At 41.0% G+C, this 20,359-nt stretch overlaps 1 protein-coding gene across 1 annotated transcript; it reads left to right on the top strand.

The window, feature by feature from the left end:
- Positions 1-1,265: 1,265 nt before the first annotated feature.
- LOC103358560 (alpha-tectorin) lies at positions 1,266-18,613 on the top strand. Its single transcript, XM_008283578.1, has 24 exons — positions 1,266-1,305; positions 1,660-1,728; positions 1,857-1,880; positions 2,463-2,578; positions 2,980-3,258; positions 3,365-3,460; positions 3,601-3,775; positions 4,244-4,644; positions 4,736-5,312; positions 5,405-5,988; positions 6,195-6,747; positions 6,835-7,433; positions 7,634-7,791; positions 8,834-9,234; positions 9,359-9,555; positions 10,509-10,904; positions 10,981-11,264; positions 12,527-12,804; positions 12,903-13,022; positions 14,840-15,024; positions 15,114-15,274; positions 15,835-16,086; positions 16,203-16,362; positions 16,440-18,613. The coding sequence occupies exons 2-24, from the start codon at positions 1,683-1,685 to the stop codon at positions 16,602-16,604; spliced, it is 6,207 nt and encodes a 2,068-aa protein (XP_008281800.1). The 5' UTR covers positions 1,266-1,305; positions 1,660-1,682; the 3' UTR covers positions 16,605-18,613.
- Positions 18,614-20,359: the final 1,746 nt, after the last annotated feature.

The raw sequence follows: 20,359 nt of genomic DNA, 5'->3' as shown, positions 1-20,359 counted from the left end.
TATGGGGCCAGTGACCATATTTGGTAACTTCCTTGGACGTTCAGTGTGTCCACCCTGAGCCTCTCCTTGAGGTTGAAGAACCATGTGCACTTTGATTTAGTTTTGATATCAGTGCCAGTATCACTACCTAATGAAAAATGTCGCTAAACAAATGTTCCAGGCTCTTTATAAACGCTTTGTTACTGGTTTACATTGAAATCCAGTTTGATTTATTTTTTGAGATTAGTGCCATTAATACCACTACCCCAAGAAAAACGGTACTAAATGAACTTGTCAAGCACTTTATAAATATTTTACTGGTTGTGTAAGTGTCATGACGTCAAACTAAAATGCTTCTAAATAAATATTTTTTACAGTTTGTTACTTTTTCTTTTATTTATTATAAATTCCTTTTTTTAAAACCATAAACCAAGTGATCGTATATGGTAACTTCATTAATTTTGATTTGCAACTTCTTATTTTTTTGAAGTCATTAAAGTAAAAATATCTTCAAATATCTTTCAATAACACCCTCGGGTTGAAACTTTCATTTTCCAAGTATTTCAAGGAGTGCTTTACAAAGGGTGAAAAAGATAAATAAGTTGACTGTAGCTGCTCACTGCCGAATAAATACACACCATGAAACTTGGTGATGTTCTGCCACACTACAAGGTCCCATTGTTTCTAGAGGGATTAATTTTAAAGTTTCATTTACGTGCACTGTGCTAAGGTGGAGGCAGAAATCTCAGAGGCCAAAACACGAGGAAGTAAAACCAACTGTAAAATGTGAAATATGTTTGTTTATAGTTTGTCAAACCATCTCCGGCTTTTTGAGATACCTTGTTGAGATAACTCTGAACAAAAAGCAGGTCACATGGGGAGAAAATCAAATTCATATTTTGGTTTTGATATTTCCCTAAACTTTATCAGAAAACCACTGAATAGTCTTGTTTGTTTGGGGTTTTTTTGTTGTTGTTGCCAATTCAATAGCAGGAGAAGTAAATGAATGATTTTCTACCAAGATGACCAACAACTTGTAACAAAGGTCAAGACACTTGGATTGTTAACAACCTTTAAGTCAAAGTATTAAGTCTTTGGAAGAATATTTCATCTTCTTTTCTTGCGGTGAGGCGAGTAATCTTCCCTGATCTCAGTGCTCGGTGGAATGATTAGTTGTTATGAGGAAGTAACTTTGTCCATCAGATACACCTAACTAGTAAAACAACAGATTTGTGGGACTGTGCCAGCTGTCTGTGTATAAAACCTACTTGAAGCGCCGCACGCTCAGATGAGATGTACTTGATGAAAGGAAGCTCCTACGAGAAGGTAATTAATTTATTTTGCACATTGTTTAAGGGAAACATTATTTCCAGAATGTTAAGCTGCATAATAATTGCATCTCATAAGAAAGTGGCACTTATTTGTCCACAAAATATTAACGTTTTGATTAGAAAGAAAACGTCAAGTAACTTAAGATACATTTAATGAAGCAAAGTTTCAATTTCAGAGACCTCTTCAGGAAAAATGTTGAACGCTAATACTATTTATGATGAACATTTTGGTGCATTTATATCTAAATATTTATTTATTTATCAATGTATGCAGCATATTGTGGGATTCTTGCCTTCTGAGTACTTTCTCGTTTTTTGGTTTTTGTAATTTGTGATGTTCGGTTTGCAGGTTTGACTTTTGAGCGTTGAACAATGGCAGGTCAAATCATTTTGCCTGTGCTGCTTTTGGGAATGATAAGTAAGCATTTAATCAGATTTGAGTCACTTCCATTTGTACTGATGTGGTTATTCGATTTCACTAACTGATGTATTGATGTTATTAGTCCCATGTTTTGGTTCATTTACATGTATGCATTTGTTTCATAGGTGGGGCGTCTCTTCAAGCAACAGGCGAGTTTATTCACTTATTTTTAATTTGTTGATACTCTTCAGCTCTGTCCAGTCATGCAAAGACGTCAAAATCAGAGGGTCACAGATGCTGTGGTGATCATTTGTTTGATGGCAGGAATACGTAGTTTTTAACAGAAGATTTTAGTATTTTAAAATATGAATATTTACATGAATTTTGTTATAACAGGAAACTATTTATATCCAATGCCAGCATTTAGCGCTTTAAAAAACATGAGTAGTGTTCGTATAGCACAGCAAACATCGAGGGTGTGAAGGTTGGGTGTTTATCACCATCATCAACCCTTTCCTCTGGTGTCAGATAGCTCGCTACTGATCCGGGAATTCAGATGCAAACCGGCTGACCTGAAATTTTTCCATCAGGTGGCTGATACACATTCTTTACTGTGTAGATCATTTTCCATTCACAGTGCGACTAGGAATGATAGGTCTGAGGAACTCGTTTCATTCTTTCTCATAGTTATTAGTAATATAACCAATCTGCTTCTGTCTTTTAATATTTTTTAGTATTTTGGTTACACTTGGTGCTGAAAATAAAAAGGAGACATTATTTGTTCTCTCCAGGACCCCTCTACCCAATCGGTGGGACAACAAGCGCTCGATCGGACGATGGAAGTTCTCCTCGAATTGCTCTAAGTCGACCCTTTGTTTATTTCGGACAGTCCCACAATCAGATTTACGTATGTAAAAAATCCATTTGGCAATCTACAACATCTATATTTTTTGAAGACTGCTAGGAGTTGTGGAGAAATAAATTATTCATCCATTGAGTGGCAAATCACTCCCAACTCAAGATCTGAGTTGTAAATATACAAAAAGAATAAATTGAATGAGTTGGTGAAGCAACAAATGCATTTTTTAAAAAGTATTAGTTTCTGTTTAATTTTAATTTGACCTAAATGATTCTGATATAAACGATTCAGTAATGACAAGTATTAGATAACTGTCGTCAGTGTGTTGTCAGAGATGTAATTTGGTTAACTGCAGCTGTAAATATGTTGATATTTGGTAACATGTGATTGCCAGCGACTAGTAATCACCTACTAACACTTTGTTAGTAAGAACCTTTTTTTTTTTCTAGGTGAACCACAATGGAGATCTGACATTTAACGCGCCATGGTCTCGATACACACCTGAAAGGATTCCAATGCATGGAACCAGAGACATCATTGCTCCATTCTGGACTGATATAGACAACAGACGCAATGGTCAGATCAACTACATGCAATACACCAGTGGCACTGTTCTCCAGCAAGCTACACGAGACATTAATACGTACTTTCCAAGACTGAGCTTCACTGCTGAATGGGTCTTTGTAGCGACATGGTATCAGGTGGCCTATTATCCATTTAGTAGAACAGTAAGTCACGTCTTTCTAAATAAGAAAATACATATAATGTCAGTGTCTGTTTTACCCATTATTTAATGTGTATACTTCAATAACACCAAGTTGTTGTTTTTTCCAGCAATCAACATTCCAGGCAGTCTTGATCTCTGGTGGCCAATACTCATTTGTGCTGATGAACTATGGGACAATCGCCCCACCAACTAGAAGAGTGGAGGTTAGAGTCATAAGAATTAAATGCATTGCGCTGTGGAGCAGGTTTTTTTAGTTGCCATCTCTTACTGAAAGTGAACTTGACACTGTGCAAATAAGAAATAAACCTGTAATTCATGTGATCTGTGTGACTTGTAATTTCAGGTTGGATACGACACAGTCAACTCTGTTCACCATTTCTCCATCACTGGAACATACTTACCTCATGTATCTAGCATCCTCTCAGTCGATATCTCAGCGCTCACCCTGAGCAACGTCAACGTACCTCGACGCTTTGCTTTCCGGGTGGACCATGGGTCAAGAGGCTGCACTTTCAATGGTAAGACCAGAACCAGAGGGTGGTCCCCACAGTGCTCCTTTAGAGTGACAAGCAAATGCCATCAGGCACTCAGTGAAAATGTTGCAAAGCCTGGTGATAAATCTGTCCTTGTTGTTGAGCCACTGAATAATGTAAGGACTGCAGATGAACAGACAAACAATGCAAAGGGAAAAAAAAGCAGTTTGGAAGTTAGTGAAGCCACTAACTCCAGATGCAGAGATACCTGCAGAGAGGACAAGACACAAATAACAGGAAAGAGAAATCACAAATTTACTGACATGCAATGGTGGCATATAGTTGCATGGGGACAGAATGAGACAGGTGCTCAGTGCATAACGGGAAGACCCCCAGCAGTCTAGGCCTATTGCAAAATAACTAAGCGAGGGCTCAGGAATTGTAAATAGTTAAAATGTTTGCAGGCTGAAGTCAAAGCCTTTCAAAGAACGTTTCTTTTTATTTTCTTCAAAGGTACAACCGTGCAGCTCGGTGATTCATTCTGGAGCGACAGTGCCTGTAATCAGAAGTGCACCTGCACCTCAGCAGGCCTGCAGTGTCACAACCAGCCCTGCTCCTTCTCACAAATCTGCCGGAGAACTTCCTTTCAGTTCGCCTGCCAGACGGTGCAGAGACGCACCTGCACCATAAGCGGTGATCCACATTACTACACCTTCGATGGCACAGTCTTTCACTTTCAGGGCACCTGCACCTATGTTCTTTCAGAACAATGTCATGGTGGGTTGCCCTACTACAGAGTGGAGGGCAAGAACGAACACCGGGGCAGCACTCGTGTTTCCTGGACACGACTGGTTAGAGTGCATGTCTACAATGAAACCATTGAGATTGTCAAAGGACGCCGTGGTGAGGCTAAGGTAAACCGTAAGAACTGAGTTTCCCTTTGCTGTGATATTGTTGTTTTGATCATATTATCAGATCTGTGTTTGTATCCTGGTGTGATTACAGGTTAATGGAAGCTTTGCAGCAACTCCGTTCTCCCTCAGCAATGGCAACATCCAGGTTTACGAGTCAGGGTTTTCTGTGATCGTCACCACTAACTTTGGCTTGGAGGTATCTTATGATGCTAATCATCTTGTCCGGGTCAAGGTGCCCTACACCTACCAGAATGCAACATGTGGACTGTGTGGGAACTTCAACAATCACCCTGGAGATGACTTTCGAACACGCCAAGGCCAGGTTGTGAGCTCTGATGTGGTTTTTGCCAATAGCTGGCAAGTGCCCGGGGATGATGAGCCTGGATGTGCAGCGCGATGTGGAGGGCTGAACTGTGCTTCCTGCACTAACGCTCAAACAGCATTGTACAGCAATGCTGCCCACTGTGGTATCCTCCAGAGCACGTCTGGACCTTTTGCCGCTTGCCAGCAACGATTTCCCCCACAGAGATATGTGGACAGTTGTGTGTACGATCTGTGTGTAGGAGGAGGGTACCAGCCCATTCTGTGTCAAGCCCTAAATGTGTATGCAAGTCAGTGTCAGCAAAATGGTATCCAGCTGCAAAGCTGGAGAAGACCTGGCTTCTGTGGTATGCCTATCTGTCATTCAAAATGATTTCAAAAATATCTTCACGGTAAAATGTCCACAATGTTAAGATCGATGTTGTTTGAATTTGTCTAGAAATCCCCTGCCCAGCAAACAGCCACTTTGAGTCCCAAGGCACAGGATGTCCATCTACCTGTGTCAATCCCAACTCCACCAACAACTGCCCTCTCCCTGCCCAGGAGAGCTGCATCTGCAATTCAGGCTTTGTCCTCAGCGGAGGGGTCTGTGTCCCCCAGTCTGACTGTGGCTGCAGCTTTGAGGGTCGCTACTACCGCTCTGGAGAAACCGTAATACTAGACGACAACTGTGGAAGACGCTGTAGCTGTAGGTCTGGCTCCATGACTTGTCGCTCCCACAGTTGTGGCCCACTTGAGTCGTGTGGTGTGGAGGATGGCGAAAGAGGATGCAGACCCAACAGCCACGCAACATGCTGGCTAAGGGGCTCAGGGTCATATCATACCTTTGATGGACTGATATACCAGTACCCTGGGGCGTGTCGCTTGACCCTTTCCAAAGTAATAGGATCGTCTTCTCAATCGCACTTTGAGGTGACAGCAGAAAAAGTGCCACGACGCCAACAGGGTTTTTCCAACGTGCTAAAGATCGAGGCAGAGGGAACACAAGTCTCCATTGAGATGTCACAGAGCAGCAGAGTTCAGGTAAATGACTGAAATATGTTTCAATCAATATAAATGTAAAAACTGAGTGGTGACACCAGAGAAAAGTCCTACTAAAAAGAATTCAGTTTGTGATTATCTTCTTGCATGCATTAAAACTTTTCTTTGAACTTTTTGTTTTATTTTTTCCTTGGAAACTAAAATTCTGGTCACCCCCAAAATCTGACACTTGTTGTTTAAATGTTTAGGTTGACGGTCAGCTGATCAGACTACCTTTCAGCTCTGCATCCAACCGAATCCACATCTACCACAGCAGCATTCACAGCATCATCCTTCGGACCTCCTCTGGTGTAACTGTGCAGACAGTGTGGCCCCGCTTTGTTCGGCTCACTGTACCCAGTAGCTACAATGGTTCACTGGCTGGACTCTGTGGTAACAACAATGGTCACCCACACGACGACTTCCGCACACCCAATGGTACACTGGTCAGCAGTTCTCAGGCCTTTGGGGACAGCTGGCGAAGTGGCTCCCTCTCTGCGCAGTGCGTGGAAAGCATCAATCACAATACTACAACCAACTACAGTTCCACTGAGTACTGCGGCATTCTTACCTCACCACATGGGCCCTTTGCACCGTGTAATGCCACGGTGGATCCACAGCAGCAGGTGGATGCCTGTGTGAACATACTCAGGAGCTCTAGAGATCCAGCATCAGCACTGTGTGAGGTCCTACGAGATTATGTACTCATGTGTCAAGAAAGGGGCGTTACCTTAGGGCAGTGGAGGAACGCAACTGCCTGTGGTAAGTCCTTACTGCTTTTGGTGGAGACGACTTTGATATAAAAACATTCACTAACCTTTCTAAAATAACTTTTTGTCTTTTCTCTAGCACAAACCTGCCCTTCAAACAGCCATTATGAGCTCTGCGGAAGCTCTTGTCCGTCTGCCTGCCCCAGCCTCTCCTTCCCCTTCACCTGTGACACTCAGTGCCAGGATGGGTGCCAGTGTAATGATGGCTTTGTCCTCAATGGCAACCAATGTGTGCCACCAACGTCCTGTGGATGCTATCACAATGGACGCTATCGCGAAGGTGGCGAGCAGTTCTTGGATGGTCAACAATGTCAGCGCTTGTGCAGCTGTAATAGCATTACTGGGCTGGTTCACTGTGTCAACAACTCCTGTGGTCCCCAGCAGTCCTGCCGGGTGGTGGCTGGCGAGTTGGGCTGCCACTCCATCCCTCGTGGCACCTGCTCTGCCTCTGGAGACCCTCATTATCTCACCTTTGATCGCAAAGCCTATGACTTCCAGGGAACCTGTCGCTATGTTCTGGCCAATCTTTGCAACTCCACTCATGGCCTCCACCAGTTTTCTGTGGAAGCTAAGAATGAGGCGTGGAATGGGTTGCAGGTTTCAATCACAGCTGAGGTTTTTGTCAACGTGTGGGGCTATCAAGTGCACATGTCCAGACACAGGAGGGGTATTGTAGAGGTAAGTTAAATTTAAAATTTATATTTATTTCTGAACCTTTAGTGATATTCTTCATCTTAAGAAAGTAAGACGACAGATGGTGGGAAAAGCTCAACTAAATGAGCCGTGCCTTTACTGTCTTATTGTAAATATTGGTATTGGTGGATAATTGAAATTGCTGTAGAGAGCTGCTGAAGACATTTCAATTTTCAATTCTTTAGGTAAATGGAATAACAAGAAATTTACCAGTTCACTTGAATGGCAGCCTTGTATCTATCTATGCAAGTGGATCTCGAACATTTGTCACTGTGGATTTTGGCCTGAGTGTCTCGTACGACGGATGGAGTACAGTGTCGGTCTCTCTGCCTTCGAATTACAGGTACAGCTCAAGTTACGTTCTAATGACTTACATTTTCTCAACCTCGGCACTCAGGAACTCTGCCATGCAAGTTTTAATGAGAAAACAAATGAAATCCATTTTTAAGAAAAGTCTTTTTTTCATATTTAAATCAGTTCAGTTTTGTACCAACCTTCTTTTCTGACATGTGTTGCAATATATGAACTTCTATTAGTTGTTCCAAAGTGCTGGACAAAAGATTTTATGCTTCAAGCTGTTGGAGCAATCTGAGAGCAGTTTAACGTTTAGACATTTTTCGATGTCAGCCTAAATCCTTCTCCTTTAGAATTAACTTTGATTGGATGACCCGTTTTTATTTGTATTTGAAAATCGCTGTACTTGTATTTATCATCTTAAAGTCCCTCTCCAGGCATTGATTTAACCTTTAGAGCTCATGTCTGTGTTTAGTAATGGCATATTGAGGATTTTTTTTTCAGGAAAATAATTGTCTTGTGTCTTACAAAGCTTTAAAAATAATACTAAATTGTTACCTGCTTAGGAATGTACAGACCCATGCTGTCCCCACCTCCTTCTTCACTCACTCAGCTCACTGCAGCTCGAGCACACCAGCTCACCCACAGCTCTGCTCAAACACTAAAACTATGCTATGCCCCACAAAGCAAGTTGTGTTGTTGGCGTAATTCAGCCACCCTGCAGGACTGGTTCCTTCGTTTTGTTACAAATGAAATTGCAGAAGTCCAAAACTCCAAATGCTTTTGAGACTGTCATCGACATACTTCAGGGAAAAACATAATGTGGGCATGTTAATAAAGTAAAAAACTAGAATCTCATTAGAGGGAGCCTTTAAAATATTTTGTTCTTTATAGTTTACTTTATGTGTACAGACCTTTTGGTTTTATTATTACATTTTGGTCATTTTTATTTCTTTGAGTCTACATTTGTCCCGATCACTTATTATAAATATGCATAAAAATTGTAACTAAAGTTTGACTGATTGATTTAACATATCATTCTGGCTTTTTTTGTTTGTTTGTTTTTTTTCTCCTCGAATTATCTTCATTAGTGGACAAACATGTGGACTTTGCGGAAACTTCAACGGTAACCCAAATGATGAGTTCCACGCTCCAAATGGAACAACAGTCACCACTCCACATGAGTTTGGGGCGTCATGGAAGGTTGCAGGGAACTACACCTGCAGTGATGGCTGCGGCTCCTCTTGCCCTCGATGTCCCAACGAGCAGCCAGCCAGAGCTCAGTGTGAGGTGATTCGGGCAGCCGACGGCCCCTTCAGCTTCTGCCACGAGCAGGTGGACCCGGCACCGTATTTCACCGACTGCGTGTTTGATGTCTGCGTGTCCGGAAATCGAAACCAAGATCTTCTGTGCAGGGCCATTCAGTCATATGTCAGCGCCTGTCAGTCTGCTGATGTTCAGATCTACCCTTGGAGACAGGACACCCCCTGCCGTGAGTCAACCAGTCAAGATAATCAAGTCTTTGGAAATATTGCATCTACATATGGGCTGAGTTTGTTGACTGATTTTTTTTTTCCACCACCTGACAACTATAATTTGTTTTCTCGCTTATCAAGGACTCAACTGTGCAGCCAACAGTCACTATGAGCTGTGTGGTACAGACTGTGGTCACACCTGTGCCAGCAGCACTAATGCCACCTGTGAGCAGAGCTGTTCAGAGGGATGTTTCTGCGATGAAGGTTTCGTCAGGAGTGGTACGAGGTGTGTCCCTGTGCAAAACTGTGGCTGCCAACATGATGGTTTCTACTATGACGTGAGTCACGCACTTCGCAGCTCTGCTGTATTATAGATGTAACAACTATTGCTATGTCCCCTTAAATCAGTCTGCCCCAATCATCCATCAACATCAGTATCAGTAATGAAAAACTTACTCTTCATTTGCCTTTATAAAGCTGCTGTACAATGTTTTGCTACTTTAAGGTATTAAAGAGAAACTACTTAGCTGTCTACATAATCTCATGGAGTTCTGGTATACGATGACAATCTTTTTTTAATGTTTTACGTAATCTACACACATATTGGGTCTAAAATTTGCTGTCTCACGCACTGACCCTCCAACTGTGGCAGCAGCTGCAGCACGATCATTAATAATGCACCTGTCTGACTGCCGCCTCGGTTTGTGCCTTTCACACAGAGCTGCTGGAAGCGTCAGCAAGCCTGATAACTACAGACAGAGAAAGAAAATAGTGCATTGATGTGAGACTTACTGCTTGTCCGTTTTGTTTTTCTGTTATATAAATTCTTTCAATAATTTGTGCTTTCTTACGTGTACACAGTTCACAACAGCTGCACCTGAACATGATATGGTATGAGAAATACCATGTAAGACAAATAAGAGTAGGAAAGAGTACACAAGTACACAAGTACACAAGTCACGGATGCTGCTTTCATCTGATCACCAAAGAATTTTTCTTTGCCACATTTTAATTTCATCAGGCATTTGAATAATGCTGTAAATGATAGGAGTGAGTTACAACTTGGCAAGAAGGAAAAAAACAAATGTGGTTCTAAACAATACAGCTATGTAATGATGATTTCACAGTATGCGCAGGGTGTTCCACCTGACTGCTAATGTGTGACAGACAGCATGGAACAATAGCGAACAATAACCGTTTTATTGTATCGTTCCACATTCTCGCCAATAGCTGTAATGAGGCATGAGCTCAGTAGGTTAATGCACATGTCACTTTTTGTCACATAATACAGGCTGGTGAGTCCTTCTGGACAAACGGTTGCTCCCAGAGATGTGAATGTCGTGCTCCCAATGACCTGCAATGTTCTCCTACGTCTTGCACTCCCACACAACAGTGCACCATCAGAAATGGCCAGCTGGGCTGTAATGATGCACTGTCTACTTGCACGGTGTGGGGAGATCCACACTACATCACCTTTGATGGAGCACTGGCTCATTTCCAGGGCACATGCTCTTACATCATTACACAGAGTGACACACTTGATGCCAACGAAACCCAGTTTTATGTGGCAGCCACCAATAACCACCGTGGCAACAACCGTGTGTCGTTTGTATCTGCCGTGGATATATACCTCAGGCATCAAGCAGAGGACTCGCATGTCAGGATTGGACCCAACAAAAGAGTGACGGTAAGCTCCTAATTATTTTCAAGATGAACAACTTTTTACATTCATTTGATGTCTCTCTAACCTCTTGTCCACTCAGGTAAATGGAAATGCGGTGTCTCTTCCCACCACTGTTGGGACCTTAGCTCAGGTGGTCAGACAGGGAAGCTACATGGTCGTCAATGCTTCTGACTTGATTGTCCAGTTTGATGGCCGGAGTACTTTACTGGTCAGAATTGGCCAACGCCATAGAAACAGAGTCACCGGGATGTGCGGGAACTTTAACAGCAACTCTACAGATGACAAGGTCTTGCCCAATGGCACACTGGCGCAAAATGACAATGAATTTGGACACAGCTGGAAGTCATCAACAAGCCAAGCAGGGTGAGATGATCTACTGTGTTTGGCAATTTACACATGCATCACTAAAATATCATTAATGAAGCCAATAAAGTCTTGTTCAGCTTGACTTCACTGCATTTTAACAGAGATTTTGCAAACCATCGTTTCTAGTCGAACATTTTTTAGGCAATAGTACAATTTCTCACTTACACTTGTGTTCAAAGAAAGTACATCACCACTCAGAGCATCCATTTAAAACCCATTTCTAACAAGTTAATGTAAGTTTCTAATGTCCACAGAATGTAGATTTCAAGTTTTATTTCAAAACACTGCCCAGTTCATGTATTCTATTGTGCCTTTAACTTTTTTTTGCCCTGTTCTTAACAGGCTGTTTCAGTGTCTGTAGCTTTAAAACCAACAAACCTGAACGACTCATTCAGACACACTTTCTGACCGAGGAGAAAAGACTAGATGAGGAGTTACTCTATTCTCATATTTTGTGTCTCTGGACACACATAGGACACAAAATTTAGCCAAGAAACAATAAAAAATGTAATTTTGCATAACATGACCCCTTTTGACTTTCAGTCCAAATAACCTCAGTCTATGGCAACATATCTGACAGATTGCATCAGATAAGATTGACACACATAGGTGATAGTGTCATATTGCTTTACAAGTTAGATATAATTAAATCATTTGACTTCTCTAAAATTAACAGTTTGCATTGCTGCAACTTAATGTAAAGGCAAGTCAACTTGAAGTTTCCATTTTTTTTCAAAGCAGGTATTTATTTCACCCAAACTTAAAATGTAAGACATGATTTTGTCAATAGACTTACTCTTCTTTCCTTTTTTTTTGTTTTACTGTGAATCCTGCTCCAACACCCAGTGGTTGAGTTGTGGTGGAACATTTTAATGACGAGTGGACGTCAGATGCATATTGATACCCCATTTTTACACTTCAGCAGAAATTAGAATACTAGTTTAAAAGAACAAAGGGTCATTTCAAGTTCATAGAGTTCAGAAAAGTGTACTTGTTTTACTGAACCAGAAAACTAAATGGGATTTATAAAAACAGTACTTGACTTCAGCTACAGCTCAAAGACACTTTCTACAGGATGTAGCAAACCATTAAAATACAGAGTGTCAGATGTGTGTGTGTGTGTGTGTGTGTGTGTGTGTGTGTGTGTGTGTGTGTGTGTGTACCATCCAACGTTCTGTCACAACACTGCATATTGCAGATGCAGACTGTATGTTGTGACAAAGTCTCACAAAGTGTTAATTTTATGTTTGCTTTTCCAGATGTGGATCCACTGATGACACAAGGGGCGGTGGATTGAACGACTGTACCTTTGTGACAGAATACTCCGAACTCTGTAGTGTCATCACCAACACCAGCGGTCCATTCAGCGCCTGCCACCTGCACTCTGACCCTCAGCCATTCTTTGCCTCCTGTGTCTACGATCTCTGCCTCTACACTCCAGCCAATGGCATGCTATGTTCTGCTGTCGAAGCCTACGAGAGAACCTGCTCTGTTGTGGGCTTGAACATCACTGACTGGCGCTCTGGTTTGCACTGTGGTACGTTTGCACTGGCTGAATATATCCAAGATAATGAATGAAAAAAGAAATCCTTCAGGCCAATAGGCTTAGAGACTTTTATCTCACTATTTCTGCAGCTGAGTCAGACCCATGTGAACAGCTGGACTGCACAGAGTATGAGTGGTGTGGTGAGAAGGACGGTGTTTACGGCTGCTTCTGCGATGAACGCCATCACCGACGAAACAACGAGAGCTACGGTGAGGGCAGCTCGTCTCCAAACTCTGCTTTGTTTTTTGATAACTAAAATAATAACGCCATTATAGTGAACGCTGTATGAGCACAGGAGTTACTTACATATCTACAGTCACATGTCGAGTGTCTATAAACAGTATTCACCCCTTATGAAAGTTTTCCTTTGTGGTTGCTTTTTGACATTCAATCATGCTCAATTAAATGTGGCTTTTTTGACAAGGATTTACAAAAAATGACCTCATGGCAAAGTCGCTTTGCTACTCTGCCATAAAGCTTTGACTGGTGAAAAACAGGCAACATATGTCCCTGCATTTTGCTGCACTCATTTTACCTTTGCCTTTACAAGCTTTGTACACATGCCACCACCATGCCTCACTGTGGGGATGTTGTGCTTGTGATAATATGGAGTGATATGGTGTCCGCTACACATAACAGCTAATCTGATGAAGAGTTCAATTTACATCTTTACGTCTCATCAGACCAAAGAACCTTTGTCCAGTTGACTTTATAGTCTTTCCTTGTGGCAAACTGTCATCGAGACTTAATATGAGTTTTGTTCAACAGTGTCTTTCACTTTGCCATTCTCCCATAAAGCTTTGACTGGTGAAAAACAGGCAACATATGTCCCTGCATTTTGCTGCACTCATTTTACCTTTGCCTTTACAAGCTTTCCAGGGCCTGCTGCCGAGAAGCATCCTCACAAAATGATGCTGCCACCACCATGCTTCACTGTGGGGATGTTGTGCTTGTGATAATATGGAGTGATATGGTGTCTGCTTCACAAAACATCTAATCTGATGGCTAAAGAGTTCAATTTACGTCTTTACATCTCATCAGACCAAAGAACCTTTGTCCAGTTGACTTTATAGTCTTTCCTTGTGGCGAACTGTCATCGAGACTTTATATGAGTTTTGTTCAACAGTGTCTTTCCCTTTTCCATTCTCCTATAAAGCTTTGACTGGTGAAGAACAGGAAACTGTTGTTGTTTTCACAATCTCTCCATCTCAGTGGCTGGAGCTTGTAACTTCAGAGGAGTCATACATGTCTTGGTGGCCTCTCTCACTGATTTCTTTTTTGCGCAGTCACCCAGTTCTTGATAACGGCCTTCTCTACGCAAAATATCCATGTGTCATATTTCTTTCATTTTTTAAGTGATGTAGCTGTATTCCAAAGGTTTCTTGACTTGTCCCCAGACTTATACTTTTTAATAACTTTTTAAAGAGTTTATTTTTTTTTAAATTTTATTTTGTGGTGTAGTTATAGTCAGGAGTACTGGTTCACCAGTGACTGGTTCTTCCAGATGCAGGCGTCTTTATACTAAAATCACCTGAGACACATTTGCATGACTTCTAGCACCTGTTAGATGCACCTGTGTCGAATTAGATGAGTTATTTTAAGGAGTTTGAATACTTATTGGATGAGTCACTCCTTACGTACTCATGCTGCCAGTTATTTTACATTTTGTATTTATAATTAATCTACATTACTTTGAAGAAATCTTTTTTCACTTTGACATGCAAGAGTCTTTCTTTGTAAATTTTTGTCAATAAGCCAAATGGCATTGACCATGATTTAATGTTGAAAAACTATAAAAAGCAAAAACTTCCAAGGGAGTGAATATTATTTATAGGTACTGTTTGCATATGTAATTTACATATGCAATTTAATGGTTTTATGTAGCTTTAGTATTCCGTAACTTTCCAACATTTTCTCCCTTTTTCAACAGCATTGAGTGATTTATTGGGTGACTTTGGGGTAAACTGAGGAGATTATCTATCAAAAACCTCAAAAAGTGATTTTTATTTCTATCGTTCTTCCACAGACTCGTTCATCACTTGTGCCAATAGTTCAGGCACCATGTCTGTGTCTCGCTGCCAGCTGTTTGAAGCTGGTTTCCACTCCAACGCCCTTCATCTCCGAGATGATTCCTGCAACTCGACCCTGCGGGACGGACGCCTGGTGTTCCACTTCGACAATGATGACCATCTGTGTGGGACGGTTCTCAGGGTACAGTCCATAGACTACAGTGTTATAAGTGCAGACTTAATGAGATTATAGATCATTGACTTACATAATTTTGTCATTCCAATTTCAAGAGCAATGGAACCCATTTCATGTATGAGAACGCCATCCAGGGCGATGTGGATACTCACGGAGGTGTAATCAGCCGCCAGAGGAACATTGATCTGCGTTTCTGCTGTGAATATCCTCTAAATCAGGCCTTGTCTATGGCTGTGGGCATCAACCCTGTGGAGAGGTAACAATACCTTCTCCTCTGCATGTTTTATTTGACCAATTCCTTGACTGCAGCGGTGCTGCCTAAATCAAAATTATGACAGTTTTTTTTGTAATAGCAAACATTTATTCATAGTGATATATCAAAATGTGTGCAGTGCTACCAGCGTTTTAATATTAATGTATCGTATCAGAGGATTCTTTGCTGCTGTACATCTGCACCTCAAGCCTTTTTGGGTCATTGATCAGAGTCAGTGGTAAGAACACTGCCAAAAAAAAAGTGGCCTCAGTTGTATGAACTCTGTTGTAGTTTTCCAGATGTTCTGCATCTTCACAATTAAATTTCTTAGCGAACAATGCAAACTTAAATTCTGAAGAATCTGCCTCTGTTCTGATGAAACGTGAACGTGTCAAAGATTACCAGCTAGACTTAGTCTAACACACTTCATGCAAATTGCACTTGCTGCACAAGTGTTACATTTTAATTAATGAGCCGCTCTTGGGAAGGAACAATCCACAACAGGTTTTTGGTAATCAAGCTTGAGTGTTATCACATTATGTGTTTGTGTTTTTTTTTCATAGCCTTGTGAGGAAGAAGCTTCCATCTGGTCGTGGAGAGTATCACACAAGAATGATCCTCTACCAGGACGCTGGCTTCCGCTTCCCCTTCACCAGTACCCGAAGCATAGATGTAGAAGTAGATGAGAAGCTGTATGTGGAGGTGCGGACGGAAGGAGTTGACCAAACCCAGATCTCCACCATTCTGGAGTCTTGCTGGGCCACGCCAGTCAACATCGCAAGCTACCCTGTCCGCTGGGATCTCATCACTGAAGAGTAAAAGAGCTTGTCTTGGCACTGATAGCCCTCACGAGAACTCTCCTCATTTGCTTCTATACAACTGAACCCTGTTGCTGTACAGTCTAACGTTTACCACCGTCTCTCTCCTCCAGGTGTCCTAATACAGCAGATGGCACAGTGGAAATGCTGCAGAACGGCGTCTCCACTGTGGCCCGATTCTCCTTCCGAATGTTCGCCTTCACCAACTATTCTTCCCTTTACATGCACTGTCAGACCCACCTGTGCTTCCTGAGGAACAACAACTGCACAGCTGTAAGTAACACCGTGTTTGCAATGAGATTATAAAAATATCAACGGGTGCAGAAGCCTCTAATGTTGTTTTCCTGCAGCACTGCTACCCGGGTTACCACAGGCGAGCTCGCAGGGATGTGTCCTACCGCGGCACCGTGGACATCTCACTTGGACCTATAGTTCTGAGCAGTGGTTCAGGCCAGTTGACATCACTGGTGGTGACCCTGCTGGTCAGTTTGCTGACTGCTAAAACTCTGTTCTAAGTAGATCAGAGATGATTTACATTTTAAATCAGGTTGGGAAATTGGGATTCTTATTGAGAGGCCCTTATTTCCTTAAGGCCCATCTTGTTTTTGTGATCTTGGGAAAAGTAGAAATAATTTTGCTTTCCAACAATAGGGGGCACCAGCGTGCAGCATATTAAGGTTAAAATCAGTTTGCTGTATTTACTGTATATATTATATTTACCAGTTATATCCGTGGTAGCTTTGTGGTGATTCTCATCTTTAAATCTGTCATATTAAAGGGAATCATGTATAATGAAGGTTAAAAGAAAGCACAACAATAATCAGATTGTGGCTTTATATCTGCATGACACCAAAGTCAAATGTGAATTACTGTATATTGTTATTATGTGATTAATGTGAACATGAGGTACATCAGCGAACGTGTTTGCCAGCTTCCTCTCAGGCATTTTGAGTCATTCTAACATCCCAACATTTAGAAAACAGCTACATTAACTGCCAAATAGTGTTAAAGTCCAGTTAGAAATTCTTGGAGGATCAAACAGTGAATTGAACGCACCTTATTCCTCTCACTCTGTCACACAAAACACAGCCAGCATGAACATCAACCCATAAGTAACCAGTTGATTATAGAGAAAGAGACAGAAATGGTCACAACAAATTACTTACTGGTCTAAAATACTCAACCATGACTGCTTTCTTTCATTAAGATAAAAAAACCAAAAAAACAAAACATAAATAACCACCTAAAATCTGATAATTAGTCAAATCTAATACATTAATTTCTATATTTGGTATCATCTCTGGGTGTTACAGACATGTTTTTGGAAAGCTCTCTCTTGTCAGTGACATATATGTATAGCTGCGCTTCTCTAATATTTTTCATCAATAATATTGCCAAGACAATGCAAAAATATGAATCTAAGGAATTGTCACTGTCACAATGATCGCTATACTGTGACTGAAGTAAGACTAGCTGAGTGTGTGTGTGTGTGTGTGTGTGTATTGCTCCAGAAAACTAAAGGACATCTGGCCAAATTCACATCCCACTGCCGCTGTGGCCAGAATTCAACCTTTAACCTGCGTCTTGTTAGATACAACAATTAATTAAATTTGATTTGACTTACTGAAATCATCTTGCGACCCCCTTTCTTGGTGTTTCGTGACCCCCAGCGGGGCCACGACCTCCACTTTGAGAACCACTGCAGTCTACAACTTGTAACGAAAACTTCTCAAATTATTAACATTTTGTTTCGTCTACGAGGAGACGTAGGTGGATGCTGTGATGCTCTTATTTTATCTCCAAATTCACAGTAGATTGTGGTTGTTCTCTTACATATGAAAGAATAAAAACCAAGCACTGCTTCAGGCCAGCCGACATCCATCCGAGTCAGTTTGCTGACAGCCAAAACTCTGTTTTAGAGACATCAAACACTGGCAAGCATAGAGTAAACAGAAGAGTATATACAGATTACACAACTACATATGAATCAGTCAGCAGGAGCTTAATGAAAGAGCGTAGATATAAGAACAGTTTGTTATTTTTCTCTGCTATCAACCACTTAAGGAAGAAAGAGGTGCTTTTCTTTAAATATACAGATGGGAACAATGATAGTGCAGGCTGCAATAAGTTGTTTCAAAGTCATTTGTTGAATTTGCTCCACATTTGATGCCTCGTCTCAAGACGTGGTAGTTTTTCTTTACAACATTAGAGGGCAGCGTAAGATCAAATACATGTCCTGTTAGACTCACTGTTCACCTGTAGGTACCTGGTATAGTGGTCATCAGTTGTATCCTCTGGTAAGTATGTGATTTTTACTATCACTAAATCTATATGTCGTTAGTGATAATCATAAAAACTGAATATGGAAATGATAAATGAAGTAATATATGTGTGAAATATGAGTAGTGTCATATGTATGTCATGTATTTTTAGCCAAACAAGTCGTCTGGGCTTTACGTTATTTAAATACTTGGGTTATGAAGGACATTTTCTTTTTTAAAAAATAAAAATACTATCTACTTAACTATTAGAGTCATTTCATGAAATTTCATCTTGCAAAAAAAGTTCTCCGTTGTACATGTAAACGTAACAATAACTACAATCAATTCAAACCATCCCTACAACATGGTTCCCATTTGACATGAAAGAAGCTGTCCATGATACAAGAGGTCAGGTTTCCCTCCTTTGTGCTGAACCTTCTTTGTTGTGCCGAACTGACAGAGCCTATATCTCCCGTGTCTTCTCTTTTGGGGTTTGAAATTCATCATTGTCAGTCAGTGTGTCCTGAGCATTATGGGATGAAACGTACAGTAGACATAACAACACTTAGCACGCACCCACAACATGTAATTTGTCATTTGGTGTTGTGGTACTGTACAAAAACCTCAAAGCATGTCCAACATCACATCACCTGATACTCCAGCTCTGCAGTCCTCTCCTGACACATTCAGGTAAGTTATGGAGACACGTTACAGATCATATTTCATGTGTTTTAAAAGAAAAATGTAAAAAGCTGATCATAATCATTCCAAAACACATCCACGTGTTGATGCTTGAGGACCAACACCCTCTTTTTATTTGCCCAGCAGTCGTTGTTTGTTTGCTCGGCGTTTCTCATGTAATGGCTTAGCTCCTCTGACTATGTGCCATTGGGACGTTAATCCTGCGGCTTATGTGGTATTTTCAGGCTTTCAAAGTCAATGTGCGAACATGAATGCCAGAGAAAAACGGTCAAATATTATATAGCTGATGCCGGAACTGATATCTGCAAAGTCATTATTTAGACTTACATACCTTGTTGGGGGAAGATCTCTCAACGTATTTATTGTGACGTCTGGGCGTTAAAGGAGACCATGTGGCTGAGCTCCATGTGGGATGACGAGGCAGTTTAGAGTGAAAGTTCAATATTTTACAGGTACATGCAGATTTCTGAAGGGAAAGTTAGATTTACTTGTTGAAATGCGTAAACGAAGTTTGAAGAATAACGAAGAAGACGATACTGACAATTGCATTAAAGCAGTGATGGACCAACGTAGCACATATAATGTTGATACACTCAGAGAAATGAAGGTGCTAACTCGAACCAAAGATGGTTCTTTGCAGTAATGCCATAAAAGAACAAGAATCAGCATCAGAATTAATCTTTTAACCAAATATGTGAGCACAAACAAGGAATTTGACTCTGGTGTTTATATAGCTCTTTAGGTACTTAGACAAAAAAAATAAAAGAACCACTTTCAGCAAAAGATTCTTTGAAGAACCCCGAGAACGTGGCTAAAGAAAAAAGTTCCTTTAATGGTGCTGCAAAAACTTTAGCAAAAGTAAGTTCTTTAAGGAACCATTTAAAGATAGTTCTGTGTGGAACCATTCCATTCTTTATTGATGATAGGACTTGATAATTGTTTTGGTCATTTTTAAGCAATTAGGCAAACATGAGAATTTCTGAATCTGGCGTTATAACACATTTGATAGTTTGGGTTCTAAACTGTTGGTCAGACAGAATAAAGTCTGACCTAAAAGCCAACTTGGGGGAGATTTCTCACAGTGTTTTGATGTTTTATAGACCAAGTGATAAATCGATCGAGCCAACTGAGGAAATAATCTGCAGATTAAACGATATTGAAATGATGGTTAGCTGCAGCTCTAATTTCAGTGTTATTACCTGCCGCCAAATAACTCCAGTGAAAAATGAAGAATGTTTAGTGCTTTAAAAACCACATCAAGTATACGAAGAAGCCATGTCTAAATAAAGAAGTTCTTTAATTAATGA

Source organism: Stegastes partitus, unplaced genomic scaffold, assembly GCF_000690725.1.
Source record: "Stegastes partitus isolate 25-593 unplaced genomic scaffold, Stegastes_partitus-1.0.2 Scaffold320, whole genome shotgun sequence".
Taxonomy (NCBI): Eukaryota; Metazoa; Chordata; class Actinopteri; family Pomacentridae; genus Stegastes; species Stegastes partitus.
Note: the sequence above shows the minus strand (reverse complement) of the source record. Positions and strands in the feature narration are given on the sequence as shown.